The sequence below is a fragment of the Furipterus horrens genome, unplaced genomic scaffold (genome assembly GCF_987537825.1).
Source record: "Furipterus horrens unplaced genomic scaffold, mFurHor1.1.pri manual_scaffold_4, whole genome shotgun sequence".
NCBI lineage: Eukaryota > Metazoa > Chordata > Mammalia > Chiroptera > Furipteridae > Furipterus > Furipterus horrens.
In genome coordinates, this window is record NW_028327174.1 from 97,163,264 (window position 1) to 97,189,999 (window position 26,736).

Below are 26,736 nucleotides of genomic sequence, written 5' to 3' on the forward strand. Positions count from 1 at the left end.
AGAAAGTTAAATTAGCAGCATTACTGCCTATTCACATTTGACAATGAGATCTGCCTAGGAGAAAGGCCACCTTTATAAAGGTGGATGCCTTTATCTCCTCAAAGGAAGTGTTCCTCCTACTGACACTCAGCCAAGATCATACCAAATATCCTTTCTTCCTGAGTTGTCATGGTCACTGTCTTCTTAAAAGACAAAAACCTCTTATTATAAATGGAAAAAATAATGTGGGGAAAGTCTCTAAGTAATTTAGGTTATAGTGCAGACCAAAAAAAAAAAGCTAATAGAAGAGCAAAAATTGCAAAGTTCAGCATGCACATGCAAGAAAGGCTTTTTTAGTGGTGCCTGATTCTTCGTCCTGTCTTTATAATAAAGGATACCGCCACTTGAGTCAATTCTGTCTACAGTTTCTGGGAAAGGATGACATTTTTCTCAGATTTCAGAAAGCAGACTTATTACAGATGAGGGCCATTTCTAGAAGTAAACATCAACAAAGTCTAAGTTCATTCTCCAGACCAAATACTTTGGACTTTAGGTTCTTCAGTTCTCCTTGAATCTTATGTGTCCGTCTATTGCTGTCACGGACCTCACACAGAATGGCAAGATCCTGGTTTGCCCGGACATTAAGTGTTGCCTAGAGATTTGGGAAAAAAAGATGATTACAGCATATGCCAGAGAAGAGAAATCAGTCATAAACACCAGGCTATACTAGCTCCTTTTTATGACACACTTGGTACAGAAGGTAAATTCAATGCTTGGTTTTAGCAACTAACTAGAAGATGGAAAATGTAGAGTAAAAATAAAGCAGAAAAGGCATGAGACTCTTCACTTTCCCATACAACAGTAAAGGAGACTAGCAATAGAGATCAATAAACATGAGTAAAAAGAAGAGACCAATATAAACATCACTGGTGGATTTGCCAAAGAAAGTACCCTTCTTTTTTATAATCAACTTTGTTTGAAACATAATGATCACTTAGGATATGTGGTAACTGGTTAAATCTCTATAAGAAGGCTCTTGAGGCAACTTTGTTTCTAAATAAAGCTGTCTGGTAGGAAAAAATTACTTTATTACTCAAATACTTATTTTCTCTTTGTAAAATAGAAGTAATTCTTTTAATCTATTTCTTGAATTGGGAAGGATGACAATTTGTTAAGTTTAGCTTAGATAAAAGTATAATGATGCAGTCATTCAATTATTTAACCTATTTTTGTCTTCCCTCTAGTGTACTTGTTCAACCAATTTTAGTGACACTTAAAGGATGCCTACCATCAGTGAAACAGCACATCTTCCGAGGAGCCCTGCTGCCCATGTTTTCTCTCGTACCCCTTTTCTCCCTTTTAGTAATTCAGGACCAGCAATTACCTTATAGAGCATTTGCTCCAAGTCTTTCAGTTTCTTCCGGAGAACCTTAATATCTGTCTTAAAGCCTTCTACTTCCAAGATACGCCGATTCTCCAAGGCCTCATAGCGTTTTGTCATTACCTGTAAGCGCTTCCCCATCTTGTTAGAGCGATCCTAGATACAGGGAAATGAGAAGGCATTTATGACGATGAGGGAAGCATTCCTTCAGCCGTCTGACTTCCCACACCATCAAAAGTGGCAGACAATTTTGTACCTTGAAGATATCTCTCCTTACTCCCTCTTCTTCACGAATTCGGGCAAGTTCTTCTTCTAAGGAAATGCACTGCTCTTGATACATGTTGGACAGCTTTTTCTCTTGTACTAACTTATCCTTTAGGGACTATAAGTCAAAAGGGAAAAAAACATTACCGAGTTCTATAACTTAGGTAATTCAAGTAGCACTTAGGTAAAGAAAGAAAGGAATGAAAGGATTTACAGTACAAATGAGTTAAGTAACAAGACAGCAAGGAACTTTAGAGAACACTTGAAAGGATTCTCTTAGCCTTTTTCCAAAGTGGACATAGTAGAAATCCTTTAAAATAAAACAAATATTTTTGGCTCTGTGAAGAGCAGACAATAGAATTCAGAACTGTCCTAAGTAAGACATAACAATATAGCTGGCCTTCGTATCTGCAGGTTCCACATCCATGGATTGCACCAACCATGGAACAAAAATATTTTTTAAAAAGGGCACATTGTTGCTAACGTGTACTATGTAGTTAGGCCTACTGAACATGTACAGACTTTTTTCCCCCTGTGATTGTTCCCTAAACCAGCGATTTTCAACCCTTTTCAACTCACGGCACACATAAACTAATTACTACAGTTCAAAAACCTTTTTTTTTTTTTTCCCCAGTCTGACAAAAACAGAGGTATAATTTTGATTCATTCCCACCAAATGGCTACTGTTGTGTTGGCTGTCTTGTTTTTGTTTTTGTTTCTTTCTGACAATCTAAGGGAAAAGAGGTCAGGGCCCCTGATTAAGTAGTCAGGTATTGCTTGTTTAAAATAAATTCTTATGGCACACAGGTTGAAAATCGCTGTCCTAAACAATACTGTGTAACTATTTACACTGTAGTAGGTATTTTAAGTAGAGATGATTTAAAGTATATGGGGCCCTGGCTGGTGTGGCTCAGTGGAATGAGTGCCGGCCTATGAACCAAAAGGTTGCTTGTTCAATTCCCAGTCAGGGCACATGCCTGGGTTGCAGGCCAGGTCCCTAGTTGGGGGCATGCAGGAGGCAACTGATTGATGTCTCTCCCTTACTTCCTCCCTCCCTTCCCCTTTAAGACTAAATAAATAAAAACATAAAGTATATGGGATGCCCTGACTGATGTGGATCAGTGGATTGGGCATCGTTCTGCAAACCAAAAGTTGCTGGTTCGATTCCCAGTTGGGGCACATGCCTGGGTTGTGGGCCAGGTCCCCAGTTGGGGGCGTGCAAGAGGCAACCAATCAATGTTTCTCTCACATGTCGTCACTGTTTCTCTCCCTCTCTTTTTCCTTCCCTTCCTCTAAAAATAAATAAAATCTTTAAAAATAAATAAATAAAGTATATGGGAGGATATGCATAGGATAATACAAATACTATGCCATTTGACATAAGAAACAAACAACCATGGAATCAATCCCCTACAGATACCAAGGAACTACCTACATGTTTGGGACAAATTTCTCGAGTTCTTTAAAAAGAAAATAACATTTATTATACATGTCCCATTGAGCAGTCAGAATGATGTTTTAAAAAGCTAAATAGGCCCTGGCCAAGTGGCTCAGTTTGCTGAAGTGTTGCCCATACACCAAAAGGTGGAGGGTTTGATCCTAGGTTACAGGTTCGATCCCCGGTTGGGGCACATAAAAGAGGCAATTGATAGATGTTTCTCTCTTTCTCAACAATAAAAGTAAATAAGTAAAATAAAAAGTTAAATAAGATCATGTAACTTCCTTACATACAGACCTAGAGGAAAAGTAGTCCAGGGAGAGGAAAGAGCAAGTTTAAAAACCCTGGAGTATGATCAAGGAAAAGGAAGAATGATATGGTTATAGAAAAATAAGCAAGGAGGAAGTGGTACACAAGGAGGGTGTAAGGGGTACGTAGCAGCAAATCACCAAGGGCCACCCCTCCAACCTCCTTGCATACCACTTCCTTTTTGAACATGCATACTCCAGGGCTTTTAAACTTACCCTTCCCTCTCCCTGGAATGCTCTTCCCCTAGACCTTTAGGGCAAGCTCAGTCCCATTTTTCAGGTCTCAGTAGACACCAGACTTTAGAGAATCCCTCTGTGCTTCTCCATAAAAGTAGACTTCCAGCAACTGCATATAAACTTCATACAATCCTTTTAATTCCTTAATACTACTTTTTCATAATCTATCATTTTCTTTGTTCTTAATGTTTCTGTCCTTTCTCACCCATTACAATGTAAATACCATGAGAGCAAACCTGGTGAGCTTATTTACTTCTGTAGCCCCAAAGTCTAGCCTATAGTAGGAGTGCATTAAATATTTGTTGAATGAAATGAATAAATGAGTGAACCAATCAATCGACTGTTTCACTTTCTAAATCTCCAAACACTCATGATGAGCTACTCTTTGAAACCTATTTCTTGAGGTTGTTGCTACATCAGCTTCCTGGATTGAATGGATCTTGTATGATAATTCTTAGGTTCCTTTTTTTCAAAAGATTTTATTTATTTATTTATTATTATTTTTAGAGAGAGGGGAAGGAGGAAGAAAGAGGGATAAAAACATTTGCTGTGAGAGATACATCAACTGGTTGCCTCTCACACATCCCCCAGATGGGGACCTGGCCTGTAATGCAGGCAAGTGCCTGACTGGGAATCAAACTGGAGATCCTTTGGTTCGCAGGCTAGCACTCAATCCACTGAGCCACACCAGCCAGAGCTAATTCTTAGGTTCTCTGGAATTCTCTGAGTTCTTTCTAATTCTTGCAGGGGGAAAAAAAAATTTTGTAAGATACACAGAAACTACCTTAATATATTCATTTTGTTTACGATGACTCTCATGTACAACTGGCCAAACTTTTCCAATTTTATCTTCTTTCTTCTTACACTGTACCCTGTATTGCTTAATTGTTGACATCAAATGATCCTTTTCAAGCATCCAAGACTTCTCCTTATTTTGTTTTTCAAACCTGAGTTGCAAAAAGTCTTTGGTGCTCTCATAGAGCAGTTCCTGAGTGTGGTGGAGACTGAAAGAAGGACAAATGTGAATATGAAGATGCTTACACAGCACATATGGCACAGTTATTCCAAATGAAGGAAAGACACATGTTCTTTAAAAATTGTACAATACATAAATTCCATAAAATATTATTAGTTTTAAAAATATGCTTCATTGATGACTGGCAATCCCACATGTTTTACTGGACAGAGTGTCTACCCATGCTCATTGGTTTATAGACTGGTCTCTACAGATATTTTGCCAATGCTAATTTCGGGTTATATCATCAGAAGTACTAAACAAACGTTTACACACAGCCTGCATAAGTATGGACTATTCCTAGGTACTAGATTTTAAAATAAAGAACTCATGGTGTTCTGACTGAGGGTTAACACAAATTCTACAATGTCAGAAACACCTTTGTTTTTGTTTATGCTGTACTCTACATGGAAACTGCCCAGTACCAGATCTTGTCTTGTTTTAAAGATCAACTTCCTCTATGAAGTCATCTTATCTTTAGCTCACTTAATTTCTCCATTGTCTGAAATTCCTTATCAGCTTAAATCTGGTCTCCTGTGTTATAATTCGACTTGCTTATATACTATCATGTTTTAACTGTCATCATGTATGTTTTCCAACATGAGAGAAAGCATATACTTGTCATTTATTTTTGCCCTACTACCATCAAATTGTCAAGGACAGAAGCAACTACTAGACATACATAAGGCACTAAATAGATTCCTGCTGACTACTGAGATTTAGAATTAGAAAAATGATGTTCCTATTGTCAACAAAGAATATCCCTAGAAGTAAACAATCCATCAGTTTAATATCAACACCTAGAAAAATACTGTATCAAATAAACAAACTATTTGCAAAGAGTATTAAATACTGTGAGGCGATTACTAATTTTCTACAGGACAAATAATGTCAGATCCACTTAGCTCTTTTCATGAGTAATAGGGTACACAGACAAGGGAAAAATGATGGCATAATGCCAGGCACAAAGTACAGTAACTGTATATATATATATATATTTTTTTTTTTTTTCAGGTATATGTATGTGTGTATAAAGGAGAGATTGATTCAGTTACCACAGGTTCTCTTGCTTTCAATGAGTTATGTTATTCTATCTTACATTATGTTCTCAATTACAAAGTGGGAAAGGATGGTCTTGTTAATGTACAAATGGTGAAAGAGACACCCAAAGGGCAGTCGTCAATGGCCTTGAATTTCATGCCATTTAATATCCTCAGGATGACATATTGGAAGGAACTGATCATGTGCTCAGATATGCACATGACTATTAATATTATGGAAGACAAATAAAATTACAAATTACTATGACAATTAAAAAATACTGTTCCCTTGAAAACAATGAAAATCCAATGAAAAGTGAAGGTGTTATCCTTAAGCACGAAATACCTAAAATAAGGCATTTTCTAGTCTGCATTGATTAGAAATCTTAATTGAGTATCACATCCAATTTTAATCACATTTTAAAATGGAGGAAGACACTAGAAAAATTTGAGAATAAAAAAGCAATAGAGATGAAGAATGTAACATGAAAAAATATTTTTAAATGTAGCATGTTTAACACAGAAAAGAGGTGGTAAGATGCAACTTGATAAGCATCACCAAGCGTTCAACAGATGTTTATTGGGCGCCTATTATGCACACAGAGCAAGACCCTGGAGGAACAAAGACATAATTATGATAGGTGATAATAAGTGTCATCACACAGGCGTGTTGATCATTATGGGAATGCAGAGGAGGGAAATTTTAGTTCTGCATGGGGAGTCTTCAGAGAAGGAGTGACACTGCACAGCAAGGTACCTGCCACAGAACGAGTGTTCCATGAACAATAGATATTATTAGTTTGGCCGAAAGACAAATCTGCAACAGAAAAGGAGATGAGACTGAAAGGTTAATTTAGTACCAGATGAAGTCCTTAATAATTTATGCTGAGATACCAGGGCTTTATCATAAAATAGACAGGGAGCTATCAAATGTTTTTAAGCACATGGTAAGTCCTGATGGAAAAGCTACTAGTAATAGTGGGGAAGATACACAATACAAAGGGAATAGTGAGAGGAAGAACATTTAGATTATTGCAAAAATTTAAACAAGAATATAACTTGAACCAATATATTAAGAATGAGAGAGCAGAGAATGGGTTTCAAAAGCTTCTTAGGCTTGCACTCCATAGGGTTTGGAATGAGGGGATAGGAGTGGGGCGTTCAAGATAATCCTGAGGCTTCAAGCTTGGGAAACTGGATGTGATGTCATTAAACTAAACAGAAAAAAGAATGAAGTAGTAGGTTTGAGATGGGGGAAGGGGTGCTTATTGGGAAAGAAAAACAGATTGGTTTCAATATGGTCAATTGAGGTGTTCAAACATATTCTCTTTTTTTTTCCCAGAGAAAAGGCATTAAGGATTCATGCCATAAGTTTATTTACAAACACATCTAGTATGTTATGTTCAACAGTCTGAACCATTTTTTAAAGAGATTAAACCTCTTAAAATGCTCTTCTTCATATCTGTTTCATGGATTAGCTAAAACATCCTGATTCTTTAAGCAGTTGGTGTCTCACTACAAAGAGAGGTGTGGCAAATCCAGATCCAAACTACAAAGTCACGATAGCTAGTAACTGCCACCTGTTTTCCAATGAAAGTGGCAAGTTCTTCCCTAGGCCCTCCTCATAGTGGCTCCTACGGACCACGGAGGTTATGAACCTACAAAAGCTCTGTCCTGACGTTTTGCTGTTGGAAGCCCTGTGAAAGGCACAGACACCAAAAGCAGGACTGAAAGCAACATTCAAACATATTCAACTGAAGATGTCTTTACAGCACAGGTCTGGCCACTGGAACCAGACAAAAGGCTGAGGAGGGTTAGATAGGCAGAAGAACCAAAAAAGACAGGTTGTTGCAGAAATCAAGGGAGAGTAACTTCAAAGAGTGATCAGAGGTGCCAAACATACAAAAAGATACTAATTACAATGAGGATTATAAGGAGGTAACTGGTCACAGAAATCAAGAAGTCAGTGATGACCCTAGAAAGGGCATAAACTTAGTAAAATCATGGGGATGAAACCACACTGCAGAAATGTGAGTACGGAAAGTTTGTAGTTTTTTAATTTTTGCACAGGTATGTAAAGTCAAACTTTTCCATATTCATAGAGAGCAAAACAAAAGAAAAGGGCTCTACTATATAGAGTCAGATAACATATCAGTGGGTAAAAGAACATTTCTTAATCACTAAGATCGAGCTAAAGCACTAAAATGGGTTACACTGGGCATGTGATTCCTCAAGAAAAGCATCAACTTCCCGCCAAGATGGAAACCTAGACAGACATGCTGCATCTCTCTCCACAACTAAGAAGGAATACAACTACCTCAAAACTAGAGACAACCAGAAGTTCCAGAAAATTGAGCTGCACGGAAGTCCAACAAAGAAATAAACATACTCATCCAGACAGGCAGGAGGGGCGGAGCTGAGGTGGAGAGGACGCAGTGTGGTGGTGGCAGTGGCGGCAACAGCAGGCCAGCGAAAATCATGGTCACACGTTTTAAAAACTAGGGGGGACACCTGAGGAGTGCTCCCAGCACCAGACCAGACCATGCAGCTCATGGTCCCAGTGCCGGGGAAAATAAAGCCACATTGCTTCTGACTGTGCAAACCAGTGGGGGTTGGAGCAAAGGCAGAAAGTGCCAGTCTTTCAGTAGAGTCTGCTTGTTTAAAGAGCCCCCATGGTCCTAGACCATCCGCAGACCCACCCACGCTGGGAACGACAGCCAGGGCAACAGCTAGAGGGGCCAGTACCATACAGAAGTGGGAGAAGCACCTGGAAAAAGGGCGAGTGATGAGCAAGCGGCATTGTTCCTTCTCAGTTCCCCCTCCCCCACACAGCGCCACAACGTGATGAAATGTGTCACCCTGTATTGACGAATACCTAAGGTTCCGCCACTTACAACATAACAGGAGCAACAGCTCTACCTAAGACACAGAGGCAAACAAACACAGGAGCCTGTCAAGATGAGGAGACAGAGAAGTATGGCCCAAAAGAGGGAACAGATCAAGGTTCCAGTGGGAGAACTAAGCGACGAGGAGATAGCCAACCTAACAGATGCAGAGTTCCAAACACTGGTGATAAAGATGCTCCCAGGCTTGACAGATATGCTCAAGTACGGTAGATGCATAAGGGAAGAAGTGACAGCTATGCTAAGTGAAACAAAGGAAAACCCACACAAAACCAATAGTGAAGGGAAGGAAACTGGGGTTCAAATCAATGATTTGGAACATAAGGAAGAAAGAAACTGTCAACCAGTACAGAAGGAGAAAACAAGAATTGAAAACAATGAGGAGAGGCTTAAGAACCTCTGCAACGACTTTAAACGTGCCAACATGCGAATCACAGAGGTGCCAGAAGGAGAAGAGGAAAAGCAAGGAATTGAAAGCTTATGTGAAAAAATAATGAAAGAAGACTTCCCAAATTTGGCAAAGGAAATGGACATACAAGTCCAGGAAGCACAGAGTCCCAAAGAGGACCACATCATAATTAAAATGCCAAATGTTCAAGATAGAAAATCTTAAAAGCAGCAAGAGAAAAGAGTTACCTACAAAGGGGTACCTATAAGACTCTAAGCTGATTTCTCAAAAGAAACTTTGCAGGCAAGAAGTACTCAATGTGATGAAAAGCAAGGACCCACAACCAAGATTACTCTATCCAGCAAAGCTATCGTTTAAAATGGAAGGGCAGATGAAATGCTTCCCAGACAAGATAAAGCTGAAGGAGTTCATCATCACTAATCCATTATTACATGAAATGTCAAAGGGACTTACTTAAGAAAAAGAAGATTAAAACTATGACCACTAAAATGACAACAAACACAACTATCAACAACTAAATCTAAAAAATAAAAACAAAATCCAACTAAGCAAACCAGAATAGGAACAGAATCATAGGTACGAGCAACATTTGGAGGGTTATCAGCTGGGAGGTGGAATGGGGAGAAAAATGGGGAAATGGTGCAGGGATTAAGAAGCATAATTGATCAGCACAAAATAGACACAGGGAAGTTAGAATAATATAGGAAAGGGTGACGCCAGAGAACTTATATGCATGACCCATGGACATGAATTAAGGGGGGTGGGATTGCTGGAGGGAAGGGGAGGGTACTGGGTGGAGGGGAGCATAGGGGAAAATAAAAGTGGGACTACTGTAACAACAATCAATAAAATATACTTTAAAAAAAGAAAAACATCAACAGTATTCCTGGACAAGCCTGAATATCACCTACCTAGAGGCAGAGGTGTCTAATAAAGAAAATTTTTCCAAGGTCCCTGCCAGTTCCATGATACTATGTTGCAAAAGTACAGGACCATTAACTTTTAAGCCATTCAGAAAAATTTTTAAATTTATTAGCTTTCTTGAACACTCACTTTTTGGTAAGGTCTTTGATTCTGTCCTGATTTCTTTGGTGGTGAACTTGAATTTCCTCAATGAGAATCCGTCTATCCTCCATGAGCCCTTCAACTTGCTCTCTAGAAAGTCTGGTCTGTTCCTCCAGCTGAGCCTGCAGTGCTTCCACCTAGAAACGCCAGAAAGGGTGAGGTATCCACTCCTGCCCTGCTTCCTCTTATTCCTTACCTGTAAAAGTGAGCCTTTCTCCAGAAAAAAGCAACTCACAAACAAAAAAACAAAAGCACAGCAGTAAAACAAATAGAAAAAAAAACCTCAACAGGCATTCCTTTTTATTTAGCGACTTATAAATAGGGTTAGGCTACACAAGAGCAGATTTCACACACAGCAAAGCATCTGCCTCACACGGAGAAAGCTAGAAAACCCAGTTTCCCCTAATCTAACATTCTCACCTCTTCACTATCTCCTGTTTAAACTTTGAGCATTGTCTCCCTTTTAAGACTCCCTTGTTGCATACAGAATGACTCTTTTCTTCGTTTTTGTTTTTTTATTTAAAAAATGTAATTTCCTTCTCTGTGTCTGGCTGTCACTGACTACAAATGGAGATGCTGGTCAAAGATAGAAACTGTCATTTAAATCAACCGAGCCCCCTGATAATGACAGAACTTACATGCAACTAGATGAAAAATCATGGTTGCAAATGACAGACCATTACCAGGTGGTAAGAGAATGATTTATTACTCTCCTAGACTTAGAACACATGCACTAAATAAACTGATACACCCCACAAAAGTTGATCTATCAGCACAGACAACTGCCAACTCTTGGTGTATGCCCTAAATAACCACAAAGGGAATTCTTACTGTATGATGATTTTGTTGGATAGGGCTTCGCATATAAGCTGAGTGAACTGAAGGTTCAGAATAACACCTCTGGAATGGTTAATACAGAATAATAGTTTTTAAAATATAAGCTTCTGTAAACTAGGAATAACCTCAATTTTCTTAATCACATGATGCCTAGATATAACATGAATGCAAGGAGATACTTATATGGCAGTGAAGGTATGATATGGAAATTAAGCTATGGATAGAAACTGTTTTGGTCTGCCAAAATAAATTCTTTACCTGTAGGATGAGTGTTTGTATGTCTCTTTGGTACTGCTCAGAACTTTCTTCCTTCTCTCTCATTGTTGGTTTTCTTTTGCTAACTTTAGAATCTAAAATAGAAAACAAAAATAATAAAGTCCTTTATTTAGTTTTTCTTTCTACTATTCAAGTACCAGCATTACCTTTGCATGGGAGTTCAGTTTTATTTACGTATAAAAAAGAAAAAGGAAAACATGCAATAATTGTAGTGCTTAATTTTTCAAACTGGAATCTCTACAACAGAACTATGCTAGCATGTCATGTGGACAATAATATCCATCTTTCTGAAAAATAAAGTGCTAAATTTTCCTTTGAAGTTGTGTTTATTTCCTCTCTAAGATCTTATTTAATCAGAAAGGGTAAGGAAAAAATGAAATCTAAACATGTTGATTATGATGTATCACCCAGTTTTTAAAAGACAAAATTTTTGTTAAAATAAGCAACACTAAAACTGCACAGAACAAAATTTAACTCCTTGGATAATTCAAGAAGCTCATGCTAAGAGAACAGATCATAAAAGTTCTCACCATAAGTAAAAAAAATGTAACTATGTGTGGTAATGGATGTTAATTACACTTACTGTGGTGATCATTTTATAATATATACAAATATGAAACCATTGAGTCATGCACTTGAAACTAATATAGTTATATTGTCAATTATATATAAATTTTTTTAAAAGGAAAGAAAGTTAAGATTTCCATTAACAGAGAGATGACTGAGGCTTAGAGAGGCTAAGTAATATTCTGTAATTCCAAAAGTTGTATAAGTTTGTTTTATGACTTATCACTGTAAGCATGTTAATTATATATTTTTATTACTACTCTATTAAAACATCATGGAAAGGTAAAAACAAAACAAAAAAAAAAAAAAAAAAAAGAAACCTCAGTAAGATCTCAGGTTACCAGAGGCATCATTATGAACATTCATTATCACTGCATAGTAGGAAAAATGTTCTAATTATTTGTACTATGTTTTTGAATTCTTCATTAATGAGAATTTATTATATGGTTGGTACCTGCTCTGAAAGCTGAAGATTCATTCTGTTCACATTTATCTATAGGCTGGATAGTCTTTTGGAGAATGCTGACCTGAAAAAGCAAAAAAAAAGTTATAGAAATAGCTTTCCTATATATGTAACGTTTCACTTTTTAGCTTTAGTGTCACAGATAAACACTGTTCTTAAATTAAATTGGCCAAAATCATATAGGAATATCATACACAGGAGACCAAAGTGGACAAAGTAACATACTGAATAAAACCCAGTGTTGGTGATATAAACTAAAAATAAATAAACAAACAAAAAAACCTTCAGGGTAATTTAAAAACAGTGGTCCAGGGCCTTTAGGAAAACAATGGAAACGTAGAAGTATACATACATAGATATGTATAAAGATGCTCACTGAGGCACTGTTTAGAGGAATAAAAAATGTAAATCTACATACACATACATTTCTATATGAATGGAAAAACAGCTTTATCTCTGGGGTATATATTATGGGAGACTACCATTTATATATTATAGATATATGTGTTTGTCTTTAATAAAGACCATGCATTATTTTTGTAATGAGTATAAACAAAGATTTTAAAAGAAATATTAAAACTGAAGTCTGATCCTGTCTTCCTCTCTAATCTCACCCAAAACATCTATTCCTCTGTGCTTTAGGTTTTCAAGTAGTGAAATGGGTAAATAATGCTATTTTCCAAGAATTTTGAAGAAAAAGAATAAAATCATAAAGCTCTTCGTAATTATAAAGTGCGCTGAGAACTTAGGTAGACATGGGAGTATGAGAGCTAATTCTCCTTCTAACTTCTTTAGCAAGCACCAAAATGGCTCTGATTATAGACCTAAGACTTTATTTTGTAAAAGCCCCGTTTATCATGCTACCTAAACCAAAAATTACTTACTTTGTTGGGAGGCTCCTTATAAAAATAGGTCACTTCTCCAGTGTCTGTTCCCACGAGAGCCAAGAGATTCTGAATCTTTTTCTTGTCTTCTAGCTCCCTGCCATTCTCATAGAGAGTAAACACACATTGTGTAAGTAAATGTTTCTGTTTATAAAGGATCTCCGTTCTGATTTATTTTTAAAATAATGGTAACCTCAAATTAAAATTGAATAGGATTTATCTAGACCTCAGCACCAATTTTTAAAATATCAGGTACTTACAGAGAGGAATTCAGAGAGAAGGAGCCAGAAATCAATTTGTTAGTTGGCTCCAGTAAAGAACTGCAGCAATGGCCGAGCACACTGCTCAGGTCCTCCTCCTCAGGACGGATACCACCAGCAATGTTGCAGGCTGATGGCTCACAGCGGAATCTCTCCCCCGAACTGACATCAATCAAAGGGGGCTGCGTTAGCCAAGAAACGACCTGCAACCAGTGTCCAATCCCCGTCTCTCAATTTGGGATATTTCTGAAGGCCCAACACAACTTTAGGACACCCTGTGGCAATAACTGAGTCCAGTTATAAATGAATCACAGCTCGACTTCTGCCCAGACTCTTCTTATTTCCTTATAAGTAGTTATTCCTAAAAACACTCCCCAATGAACAGTCTGTTTTCCAAGGAATCCAACCTAAGACAGTTTATATCAGAAATGGACCAAGGAAGCAATCTCTAAAATGAGATTTTAGAGCTGGTGATGTGAAGATGATTTATAGAACATAATATTCTTAGCACCAAGACAGATGGCCAAGGAGGGGAGGGGGCATGGTCAACAGGGTATAGCTTAAACAATTAAAATAAATCAAAGAGGGAGGGAAGCTGATCACCGTGCCCTATATAAAATCACAACCTTTGATCCATTTTCCACATCTTGGCCAGTTTTAAGACCTAGAGACTACTACCTGAAGGAGGAACTGCATCTCCTAGGAGGTAGGACTTGGGGACATCACAATAAGTGTACATAATAATGATTCTCTTGGTTCTCCCTAAAGGGCCTATGGCCATTTATTCAAGTAATTGTACGTTGGGGGGAAAAGAAATACCCAAGCATTTCAAAGACTGCTTGATACATGGTCTGAGTTGACATTGATATGAGGTGACTTGAAGTATTATCATGGCACTGGGGCATATGGGAACCAGGAAATAAATGGAATTTTAGTCCAGGTCCAGCTCATAATGCGCCCATTGGATCCAGGCTCAGTCAGTGCTCACTTCCCCCACCTCCAAATGAATAATTGGAATGAACATATTTGGTAGTCGGCAAAACTTCCAAACTGGTTTCTTGGCTTCTGGGTTAAGATAAGTGGAAGCCTCTCAAACTGCCCCTCTCCACTCCAAGATGACAAAGACCTAAAAAGGATGTAGGGGTGAAGGTCTCCATCAAATACTCAATTTGTTAACAAGTATGACCTATGCAAAACAGATGGATAGTGTAGACTACTACTAAGTAGGTCTCAATTTCAGTCACTGTGCTAGATGCAGTATTTTTGCTAGAGCAGATTAACTTAGTCTTAGGTACACGGTATGTGGCTACTGATTAAGCTCATGTATTCCTATCCATTCCTAACAGGACCACAAGCAGTTCTCACTCATGTGGGGTGAACAACAGTATACTTTTATAGTCTTTATCTAAGCCCATGTTAAGTTTTCTACTCTAGCAAATCAGTAAGGATCTGGACATTCCACAGATGACATTAATTCACTATTGATGATATAATATTAAATCAGGTTGGATAGACAAGAAATGGCAAGAGCATTAGGATCTTTGGTAAGATACATGTGTTCCAGAGGATTGGAAGTAAACCCTACAAAGTATATCAAGTGAAGTTTTAGGAGTCTGATCCAGGCAGGTCAGAACATTCCCTTCAAAGTAAAGGACAAATTATTTCATCTTACACCTACCACCTCCAAGAAGGAAGCTCAGTGCTGAGAAAGACTCTTCAGGTTCTGGAGACATGTCTTTTGAATAATTTTCTGATCTACATATCAAGTGACACAGAAGGTAAGCTTTCAGTGTGGCCCATAGTTGAAAAGAGTTCTGCATGAGGTCAAAGGTGAAATTATTAAAGAGATTGAATGAGTAATCAAAAACCTGACAATCAAAAACTCTACACTTGATGGCTTCACTGGTGAATTACACCAAACATTTAAAGGTCTAACACTAATCATTTCCAAACTTTTCCAAAAATTAAAAAAGTGGCAATACTTCCTAACTTATTTTATGAGGCCAGCATTGCCCCGATATCAAAGCCAGAGAAAGACAATACAAGAAAACTACTACTGAGCAATATCCCTTATGAACAGATACACAAATTCTCAACAAAATACTAGCAAACCAAATTCAGCAGCACACTAAGAGGATTATACACCATGATTAAATGGAATTTATTCCTGAAATCCAAGAATAGTTCAACATGAAAATCAATCAGTGTAATATACCACATTAACAGAATAAAGGGAAAAAACATACAATCATCAATTGATCCAAAAATGCATTTAACAACACTTAACACCCTTATATGATATAAACACTTAACAAACTAATAGAAGGAAACAATCTCTATAAAATAAAAGCCATGTATGAAAAACTCACAACAAGTATCATACTCAATGGTGAAAGATTGAGTTTTCCTGCAAGATCAAGAATAAGACAAGGATGGCCACTTTTGCAACTTCTATTTAACATAGTATTGGAAGTCCTAGCCAGAGCAAGTAAGCAAGAAAAAGAAAATTATATGGAAATTGGAAAGGAAGAGGTAAGATTATTTTTGTTCACAGATGACATGCTCTGATATGCAAAAAACCCTAAGATATGCATAAAACTCTAAGGGTGCCACCAAAAAACAAAACAAAACAAAACTCAAAATACAACTCTTAGAACTGAGAAGTGAATATAGCAAAGTAGGAAAACACAAATTCAACATGCAGAAATCAGTTGCATTTCTCTACATTAACAATGAACGATTAAGAATTCAATTTATAATAGCATCAAAAAGAATAAAATATTTAGGATTAACTTAAGTGAAAGGCCTGTACACTGAAAACACTGCTGAAAGAAATCAAAGAACACATAAATAAATGAATAGACAACTCATGTCCATGGATCAGAATACTTAATGTTAAGATGTCAACATTACCCAAAGCAATCTATAGATTCAGTGCAATTTCTATCAAAATCCCAATGAGATTTTTGGCAGAAATTAAAAAATCCACCCTAAAATTCATATGGACTCTCAGGAGACTCCAAATATTCAAAACAAGCTTGAAAAAAGAACAAAGTTGGAGGACTCACACTTCTTGATTTCAAAACTTACTACAGTCCTGGCCAGTGTGGCTCAGTTGGTTGGAACATCGTCCCGTACACCACAAGGCTGCGGGTTCAATTCCTGGTTTGGGCACATACCTAGGTTGTGGGTCGATCCCCAGTTTGGGCACTTATAGGAGGAAATCAATTGATGTTTTTTTTCACATCTATGTTTCTCTTTCTCTTTCTCTTTCTCTCTCTCAAATCAGTGAGAAAATTTCCTCAGATGAGGATAGAAAAATAAAAATTAAAAAGAAAAAACTACGAAGCTACAATAATTGAAACAATGTGATAATGGCATAATGACAGACACACAGACCAATGAAATACAGTAGAGAGCCCAGAAATAAGTCCCACATATATGGTCAAATGATTTTCAACTTTCAATGAGGAAAACACAGTCTTTTCAACAAATGGTGCTGGGAAAACTAGATGTCCATATGCAGAAAAGTTGCCCTACCTAACAAGATATATACAAATTAATCAAAGACTTAAACATAAAAACCAAACTTATAAAACTCTTAGAAGAAAAAATAGTGACATTGGAGGCAATGATTTCTTGATATGACACCAAATGCCGAAGCAACAAAAGGACAAATGTACAAATCGGACCTTATGTACATTAACACTTGTGCATCAAAGAACACTATCAACAGAGTAAAATGACAACCCTCAGAATGAGAGAAAACACTTGCAAATCATTCATCTGATAAGGGGTTAATAACCAAAATATATATTTAAAAAAATGAAAACTAAACAGCAAAAATTAAACAAAACAACCCAATTAAAAAATGGGCAAAGGGGGGAGAGTACTTCCGGCCAAGATGGAGGCTTAGACGGACACGCTAGGTCTCCCTCTACAACTAGAGAGGAATACAACTACTTCAAAACAAAGGATAACTAGAAATTCCAGAAAATAAAACTACACGGAAGCCCAACATATGAAGTTATAAACCAGCGGTGCCATTTGGGCAGGTAAGAGTTAAAGAGGGCAGCGCTGTTTGCGGTCGCACCTGAGACAGCGGGGCGGGGCGGTGAAAAATCCCGGCGGCAGTCAAGCCCCTGGCAGTGCGCGACCCCAGCACTGGGGAAAGCAGCCACCGCATCGCCTTGAACAGTGAGGCCCAGGGGGGCGGGAGGACGGATCCCGGTCTCCTAGCTGAATAACTGTGTGAATCCATTTTGGACCCCCGCCCCCAAAGAAAGCACCACAGGGCTGTGAAATAGGTCGCGGACAGGCGCCGGTTGCTGAATTGTGACGCGTACACAGGCACTGCCCCCTACAGCCGGCCCAAGAAAACAAAACGCATCTGTCAAAATGAGGCAGACAACTATAGAAATCCCGGTGGCACAGCTCACCAGGCAACAGATAGAGAACCTGACAGATGAACAGATAAGAAACCTGTCAGAGGCTCAGTTCTGGGTTATTGTTATCAGGCGGCTTACAGAATTCACAAAAGAGCAGGAAAAAGATAAGAAAGAAGCGAAAAACATTCATAACGAAAGGAACAAAACCACATACGAGACAGATGGTGAGGAAAAAAAATCCAGAGTTCATTTCAACAAACTGGAATATGGAGAAGGAACAAGCAGTCAACCAATGCAGAGAGAGGAAATGGGAAGCAACAATGAGAGGATCAGAAACCTCTGGGACAGCTATAAAAGGCCCAACATAAGAATCATTGGTTTGCCAGAGAGTGAGGAAGATGAACTAGAACTTGAAAAATTGAGTGAAAATATAATAAAGGAGAACTTCCCAGACTTGGGGAAGGGAATAGACTTGCAGGTCCAGGAAGCAAGGAGAGTTCCCAAGAGACTGGACCCAGGGAGAACCACTCCAAGACACATTATAATCAAAATGTCAAAAATTAAAGATAAAGAGAGAATCTTAAAAGCAGCAAGAGAGAAGAGAAGAATTATGTACAAAGGGGTCCCAATTAGACTATCAGCTGACTTCTCAAGGGAGACCCTACAGGCAAGAAGGGACTGGCAAGAAATATTCAAAGTAATGAAAATCCAAAACCTACAACCACGAATACTCTATCCAGCGAAATTGTCATTCAGAATAGAAGGACAGAGAAAGTGTTTCCAGGACAAAATAAAACTGAAAGAGTTCATTAGATCCAAACCACTGTTATATGAGATGTTAAAGGGACTGGTTTAAAAAACAGAAGCTAGGGAGATGAAACAAAGGCAAACTAAATAGGCAACGAGAGTGGAAAAGGAACTGTGGGTACGGGAAGCATATTGGGGGGAGGTCAACAGGGAGGGGGAGTGGGGAGAGGGAGGGAGATGATATAGGAATTGGGGATCATGGTAGGAGGGAATGGAATAGACGGAGAGAGGTTGGGAGGAACTGTATGCACAACTAATGGACATAATCTAAAAGGGGGGGACAACTGGAGGGAGGGGGGCCACCGGGTGGAGGGGAGCAGAGGGAAGGGAAATTGGCACAAATGTAATATTTTAATCAATAAACCACATTAAATCTGAAAAAAAAAAATGGGCAAAGGACTTGAATAGACATTTCTCTAAAAAAGATATATGAATGATCAATAAGCATGTGAAAAAAGCGCAATATCACTAATTAGGGCAATGCAAATCAAAACCACATGAGATACCACTTCACAACCATTATTTTAAAAAATAGAAAACAAGTGCTAGTGTGCATATGAAGAAACTGAAACCCTTGTGCATTGCTGGTGGAATGTAAAATGGTGTAGCTGGTATCAAACACAGTATTATGGCTACTCAAAAAAAATTAAACATAGAAGTAGTATCTGATCCAGCAATTCCATTTCTGGGTATGTACATAAAAGAATTAAAAGCAGGTATTTGTACACCAATGTTCATAGCACTGTTATTCACAATAACTAGCAGATGCAAACAACTTAAATGACCATCAATAGAAGAACGGATAAACAAAATGTGATACACACATGCAATGGAATATTATTTAGCCTCAAAAAGGAATAAAATTCTGACACGATACAACATGGATGAACACAGAAAACATTATGCTAAGTGCAAAAAGCCAGACATGAAAGGACAAATACTATATGATTCCATTTAATCTGAAGTTCCTAGAATAGTCAAACACATAAAGACAAAGTAGAATAGTGATTACTAGGGGCTAAGAGAAGAAGGAGTTATTGTTTAATGGGTTCAGCGTTTCCGTATGGGATGACGAAAAAGTTCTGGAGATGTATAGTGGTGATGACTACACAAAAAAGGGAATGTACTTAATGCCACAAATTGTATGTTAAGTATATTTTGCCACAAATTAAAAAAAAAAAAAGAAATGAGACATTCCAGAGGTCTTCAAAAAATGTTAGCTGCAGGCATCCAGTCAACATGGTGGTGAAGGTAAACACTGTACTTACCTCTTTCCATGACCACATCACAATTACAACTAACTACAGAACTATCATTAAAAACTGCCTGAAATCTAGCTGAACAAAAGTCCTGTAACTAAGAATATACCGAAGAAGCCACATTGAGACTGGTAGGAAGAGTAGAGGACTCAGAATGGGCTGGTCCCACACCCACATGTGGTGGTTTAAAATTGAGAGGGAAACCTTGGCTGCAGAGGTCCTCCTTGAGTAATGAGGAGTCCCAGACCCACACGAGGCTCCCCAGCCCAGGGTTCCAATGCTGAGAAGAGTCCCCAAAACTTCTGGCTGTGAAAAACAGCAGCAACTGCAGCTGAGTAAGAAGGAGGGCACCTGGAATCCCTGGAAGTTCCTCATAAAAGGCCTGCACATGGGCTTACTCTGACTCACTATGAGCTCCAGCACTAGGGCAGCAGCTCAAAATGCTCCAGTGACATATGGGGGTAAACTGAATTGTCTGTCTTTGGGGTAAGGGCTGGAGGGGCAGTTTTCTCCCAGGAAGAGGTGCTGGCAGAGGCCATTGTTCCTTTTCTGAGCCATCCCCAACAGAGCTGGCAGGTGGGTGCCATATCTGAGTTAACCTGACTCACACAGTTTGTACCCCTCAGGTGATTCCCTGAGACCCTGCCCCACCCAACTTGCCAGCCCACCATGGCCTCCTCCAGTGGCTTTTCCATACAAACAGCCTGTCTTAGATCATGCTATGGACTTTCCTAAAATCTCTCAAAAGGTCACTAACCCCAAACAACCAGAATCTGGCCTCTGTGAATCCCATACCTCACTAGCAGCAGTCAGACTCAGTTCATAGGTTGACCTCTCCCAGGCTGCTCCAAACACAGCATAAGTAACAGCCATTTGAGATCGCTTTGTAGCTCACATTGGGTGGCCCCAGGCAGGGCACAGGTGATGGGTGACCTTGGCCTTCACCTCCCAAGAGACCAAAGAGCCAGTACACCTAGTAAACAGCTCAGAAATGTTGGAGCACTTCAATAAGCAACACACTCAAGGGACACACTCAACAGGCACCAGAGCCCTGCTGAAGCAATTTCTGCTCTGTGGGGTTGGTCTCTGCACAGCAGCTTTTCTGCTGTAGGGATGCCAGTCTTTGCAGCCAATTGGCCTGGTGGTTAATCCCTCCAATTGAAGTGCCAACAGCAATCAAGACTCAACTACAACAGGAGGGTACACAAAACCCACATGAGAGCACCTCGCTAAGGTGACCAGGACTGCTATGCCAGTGGGTCCTACAGGATGGCCACCCTACCTAATAGGAGAGATAGCAGATCTACCTAATACATAAAGAAAAAGAGATGCAGCCAAAATGGGGAAACAAAGAAACATGTCCCAAATGAAAGAATAGAAGAAATCTCCAGAAAAAACTAAATGAGATGGAGGCAAACAAACTACCAGATAAAGGGTTCAAAACAATCATTATAAGGATGCTCAAGGAACTTAGTGAAAACTCTGACAGCATATAAAAGGAAACAGAAACCACAGAAAAAATCAAGATGGAAATGAAGAATACAATAACTAAAATGAAGAACACACTAGAAGGAATCACCAACAAATTAGATAAAGCAGAGGAGTGAATCAGTGATTTAGAAGACAAGGTAGCAGAAAACACCCAATCAGAGTAGAAAAAAGAAACAAAAAAATTTTTAAATGAGGATAGTTTAAGGGACCTCTGGGACAACATCAAGCATACCAACACCTGCACCATATGGATACCAGAAGGAGAAGAACCTATTTGAAGAAATAATGACTGAAAACTTTCCTAACTTGGTGGAGGAAAAAGACACACAAGGCCAGGAAGCACACAGAGGTCCATACAAGATGAACCCAAAGAGGCCCACACCAAGACACATCAGAATTAAAATGCCAAAGGTTAAGGACAAGGAGAGATTCTTAAAAGCAGCAAGAGAAAAGCAGTTAGTTACCTACAAGGGAGCTCCCATCAGACTGCCAGCTGATTTCTCAAGAGAAATTTTGCAGGCCACAGGGACCTACCACAAAAATTATCCTACCCAGCAAACTTATTATTTAGAATTGAAGGGTAGATAAAAGAGCTTCCCAGGGAAGAAAAAGCTCAAGGAGTTCATCACCATCAAATCCATATTACAAGACATGTTAGCCTTCTCTAAGAAGAAAATAAAAGCCAAAAATATGAAAAAATGGCAATAAATACATATCTATCAACAATTACTTTAAATGCAAATTACTTTAAATACTCTAATCAAAAGACATATGGTGGATGAATAGATAAGAAAACAAGACCCTTACATATACTGTCTACCTAAGACTTCAGATCGAAAGATACACACACACACTGACACTAAAGAGATGGAAAAGGTATTTCATGAAAATGGAAACAAAAAAATCAACAAACACAAAGCTAGGGTAGCAATATTTATATCAGACAAGATAGATTTTAAAACAAAGAATAGCCTGGCCTGGTGTGGCTCAGTGGGTTGGGGGCCGCCCAGCAAACTGAAAGGTCACTGATTTGGTTACTGGCCAGGGTGCATGCCTGGACTGTGGGCCAGGTCCCCGGCTGGGGGCATGCAAGAAGCAACCAATGTTTATCTCCCTCTCTTTCTCCCTTCCTTCCCCTCTCTCTAAAAGGACAATTAATGGACTTTTTGAAAAGCCCTGACTGGTATAGCTCAGTGGGTACAGTGTCATTCTGCAAACCAAAAGTTCACTGATTTGATTCCTAATTAGGGCACATGCCTGGGTTGTGGGCCAGGTGGGGGAATGCAAGAGGCAACTGATCAATGTCTCCATCACACATCAATGCTTCCCTCCCTCTTTCTCTCCCTTCCCCTCCAAAAATAAGTGAGATCTTAAAACAAACAAACAAAAATAGACAATAACGAGAAAAGGACCCAGCAATTCCACTTCTGGGTATTTTTCTGAAGAAACCCAAAACACTAAATTGAAAAGACATGTACATCCATGTGTTCACTGCAGTATTATTTACAATAGTCAAGATATGGAAGCAACCCAAGTGTCCATCAATAAATGAATGGATGAAGAAGTAATGTACATTTACAATGAAATATAACTCAGCCATAAAAAAGAATGAAAAATTGCCACCTGCAACAACATGGATGGACCTAGAGGGTACTGTGCCAGTGAGACAGGTCAGACAGAGAAAAAGAAGTACTGTATGATTTCACTTGTATGTGGAATCTAAAAAATAAAATAAACATACAAGCAGAATGGAAACACACTCAGATAAGAGAATATATTGATGGTTGCCAGATGGGAGGGGATTGGGGAGATGGGTGAAAAGGGAAGGGATTAAGAAGTACAAATTGGTAGTTACAGAACAGTCATGGGATGTAAAGTACAACCTAGGAAATATAGTCAATAATATTGTAATAACTCTATGGTGCCCAGTGGATACTAGTTTTATTGGGATGATTACTTTATAAGTTACATAAATGTCTAATCAAAGGTTTGTACACATGAAATTAATATATTGTTAAGTCAACGGTAATTGAAAAATTATGTTTAAAAAAAGTGTACTACAGTGGGTGCTGTGGAACATTGCTCAGATGTCCCCTTCAGGACCAAGACACCCATCCCTCAGCTGCTCAGTCCCTCTCCAGGAACTGTCTCTGGCTGACGGGTGCTGCCTCTCTCAAGTTTACACCCCCTCCCTGGTGGCAGCCACCATCAAATGACCAATCACTGTGGAGGTACAAAAGTGTGACTCCTTTGCACCTGTTGGCTAAGGCCTCTGTTACCACTGTATCACAGTTCAAATTCTTCCCATGCTCAAGTCTGCTCACAGATGTTATTCTTGAGAGCCTCCCTACTAACATTCCTGCAGGCAAATCTTCATTTCAAAGTCTTTTTCCTGGGAAATACTACCTAAGAGAATTACCACAGAGAAACTTATCTTTAGAAATATAACATCCACACTTCCCATCTCCTACTTGTTACCTGATTCTCAGTCGGTCATTTTCTGAGTAGAGGCGCAAGACATGTTCCCGTTCCTGGAAGAGGCAGACTTGCATATCACTTAGAGCTTTCTGCAATTCAGCAACCTCTTCCTCCCTCTGCTGCAAATCCCATTCTAGTTTGTGCTGGAAAAAAAAAAAAAAAAAGGGCACTGAAAAGGTACTGAGCTTCACAGGAGTATTTCTTAATGTACATGGAAGAGACAATGTATGTAGAAATATTACAATATGAATGGTTTCCCCAATACAGACTCCAAATGACAATAAGTTGTATATAGACTTGAGTTTAAAAGCTACAGGGTTGGTATTATGTTTCCATATAATGTCAAAGCTCTCCTATCTTTCTTTACAGACTACAGAACCCAGAATGCCACTGACTCACTTGTTCTTTTCACAATTTTTAAAAAATGTTTTCTATTCAATAAGCATTATAAAATTTGAAACATAAAATGAAAAGGTATGTTTCCTGCCTAGAGCCCAGGAATTTTGTGAAGAGACAGACATACCAACAATTAAATTAAATAATTATTTAATGGAGGAACATGACTGGTAAAATGGTAGAGGGGAAAATACGGCTAGAGTAAAATCTCTGAAGCCTTTTTGGGAAGTCAAAGACCACCATCAAAAAGTTGAAACTTGAATCCTGACCAGTGTGGGTCATTGATTCAATTCTCAGTCAGGGCACATGCCTGGGTTGTGGGCCTGTTCCCTGCTTGGGCATGTGGGAGAGACAACCAGTTGATGTTTCTCTCCCTCTCTTTGTCCCAACCTTCCCGATTCTCTAAAATAAATAAAATCTTTAAGTTGAAACCTGGAAGATGAAGACTGCTAGGGACAAGATGAGGGTGAGTACTCTCAGGAAAAAGAACAATAAATACAGAACCATCAAAGAGTCCTAAATTTTTGGAGAGCTACAAGTATTTCAGTATTACTGGAGTAAAAAATGAGAGGCAAACTGAACAGGTATGAGACTGGAGGCTGGATACTGGTTAAGAAGGATATTGCAACAATGCAGGGGAGATATAACGAGAGTCTGAACTAGTGCTGAGGCAATATGATGAAGATGTTGGAATGGATTAAGGGATATTTAGGTAGCAGAATCAACAGAACTTAATAAATGACTGAATGTAGGGGCTGGGCAGAATTATAGGCAAACATACCATTTAGTAAGACACAGAATAAAGAAAATAGTTAAGAGATAAGAAATCAAGGGAGGACCCTAGCTGGTGTGGCTCAGTTGTTTGGGTGTTGTCCTGCAAACTGAAAGGTTGCTGGTTCAATTTCCAGTCAAGGCACATGCCTGGGTTGCAGGATCTGGGCCTGCCCCTGCTGGGGTGCTTGCAGAAGGCAGAGGCACCAATCGATGTTTCTCTCTCACACTGATGATTCTCTCCCTTTCTATCTCCCTCCCTTCCCCTCTCTCTAAAATAAATAAATAAATAAATAAATAATAATAAAGAAATGGAGGGAGGGAAAATGGCGGTGGTATATGTATATGTGGGGTAGAATTGAAAAAGGAAGATTAGTTCAGATATAAACATATGAACATGGAGCTCAGGAGAAAAGAGTCAGCATTAGCTATTTTGGATGTTATCATTCCATATGCAGTAGTATGGATAAAAATGAGATAATTTGTTATGGAATCTGCAAGAACATTGACATTTAAGATTAAGGAAGGGGAACTGATAATAGAGGCTGAGACGTGAGATAAAAACTGGGAAAGAAAAATGATATAGAAATCAAGAAAGGAAGAGTTTTCAGAAAGCAGAGGTTAATAGTGACAGATACTGCAAAGGTAACAAAGAGAAGAGATCATTCTGGCAAATGAGAATTAGAGACCACAAGAGTAGTTTGAGTGGAACAGTAAGGAGAGAATCCAAACTGCACTCACAGAGTCATAAATGGATGGTAAAGTCAAACTCTTCTAGAAGTGGGGCTAGAAAAAGAGAGTAGTTAGAAGGGGAAGCACAACTCAAGAATGGTGGGGGGTTTTAAGTCGGGAAAGATTTGACTATATATGGTACTGAGGAGAAAAAGCCCATGTTAAGCAAGAGGTTAAAAATAGAACACAAAGAGAAGAGAGATGATGAAGAAGGATTTCTTAGGAAGAAAAAGAAACGGGGATCAGGAAGAGAGTTGATCAATTCAGCTTGGAGAGGGAGAGACATCTTGTCCCTGATGCAATAAGAAAGAAGAGTGACGGACAAGATGTAGGTGATGGTGTGGATGGGCAGGAAGGAGTCATGCATGACAGCGGTGAGCCAGGAAGCAAGACTGCCTGACAAGAGACAGATAAGATGGGGTTGCTGGCTGGAGGAGAGTAGGGAAGGTACAGTAGACAAGAAGCGAGAAGGAACTGACTAAGAATAGGTAAGGAAATTGCTGTGTAGTGACTGAGGATACAGAAGAATTTATTTACCATGAATTTATTCTGTAATAATTTGTGACCTAGGGGTGAGTCTGCCTATGCCCCAAGGACAAATTTGGCAATGCCTGCAGGTACTTTCGATGGTCACAACTGGGGGTGGGGTGATGTGCATGTGTGCTCATGGTATCTAGAAAGTAGAGGCCAAAAATGCTGCTAAACATTCTACAATTCATAGGACAGTCCCACAATAAAGAATTAAAAAGTCCAAAATGTCAATAGTGCCAAGGTTGAGAAACCCTGTTCCAGAATAGAATTCAGTTATAGCCAGGGCTTTTGCTATATAAGTGGAGCAAAAGAATAAGCAAGGGGTCATATGCAGGCAGTAAAGTTATCACCAAAGTGAAGTGTGATGGGGTTCAGGTTAGAAGGGAAGGACATAATGTCAGAAATGGACATGCAACATTTGGAAAACTGAAAAGTCAAGGAACCATGAAGGCAATAATGAAGTCAGTGTATGGAGGCGAAAGAACTAAAAATATAAGAAGAACCATGACGTAAGAGTTTAAGATTTTAGAGGTGGAGCAGTCTGGGGGATTTTGATC

General features: G+C 38.9%; 1 protein-coding gene and 1 pseudogene across 4 annotated transcripts in view; both read right to left on the reverse strand.

Annotated features, from left to right (window-relative positions):
• Positions 1-391: 391 nt before the first annotated feature.
• Positions 392-26,736, reverse strand: part of CCDC77 (coiled-coil domain containing 77) — a 31,916-nt gene continuing 5,571 nt past the window's right edge. For all 4 annotated transcript variants that reach the window (XM_090273822.1, XM_090273824.1, XM_090273825.1 and 1 more), the window contains 9 exons: positions 23,750-23,892; positions 13,067-13,163; positions 12,174-12,246; positions 11,135-11,226; positions 10,028-10,176; positions 4,392-4,611; positions 1,617-1,742; positions 1,364-1,516; positions 392-631 (listed from right to left, as the gene is read on the reverse strand). In XM_090273822.1, the coding sequence (XP_090129948.1) occupies positions 485-631; positions 1,364-1,516; positions 1,617-1,742; positions 4,392-4,611; positions 10,028-10,176; positions 11,135-11,226; positions 12,174-12,246; positions 13,067-13,163; positions 23,750-23,892 (1,200 nt within the window). In that variant the 3' untranslated portion in view covers positions 392-484. The remainder of the gene's footprint in view (positions 632-1,363; positions 1,517-1,616; positions 1,743-4,391; positions 4,612-10,027; positions 10,177-11,134; positions 11,227-12,173; positions 12,247-13,066; positions 13,164-23,749; positions 23,893-26,736) is intronic.
• LOC150012494 (cytochrome c oxidase subunit 7C, mitochondrial pseudogene) lies at positions 7,137-9,941 on the reverse strand (annotated as a pseudogene).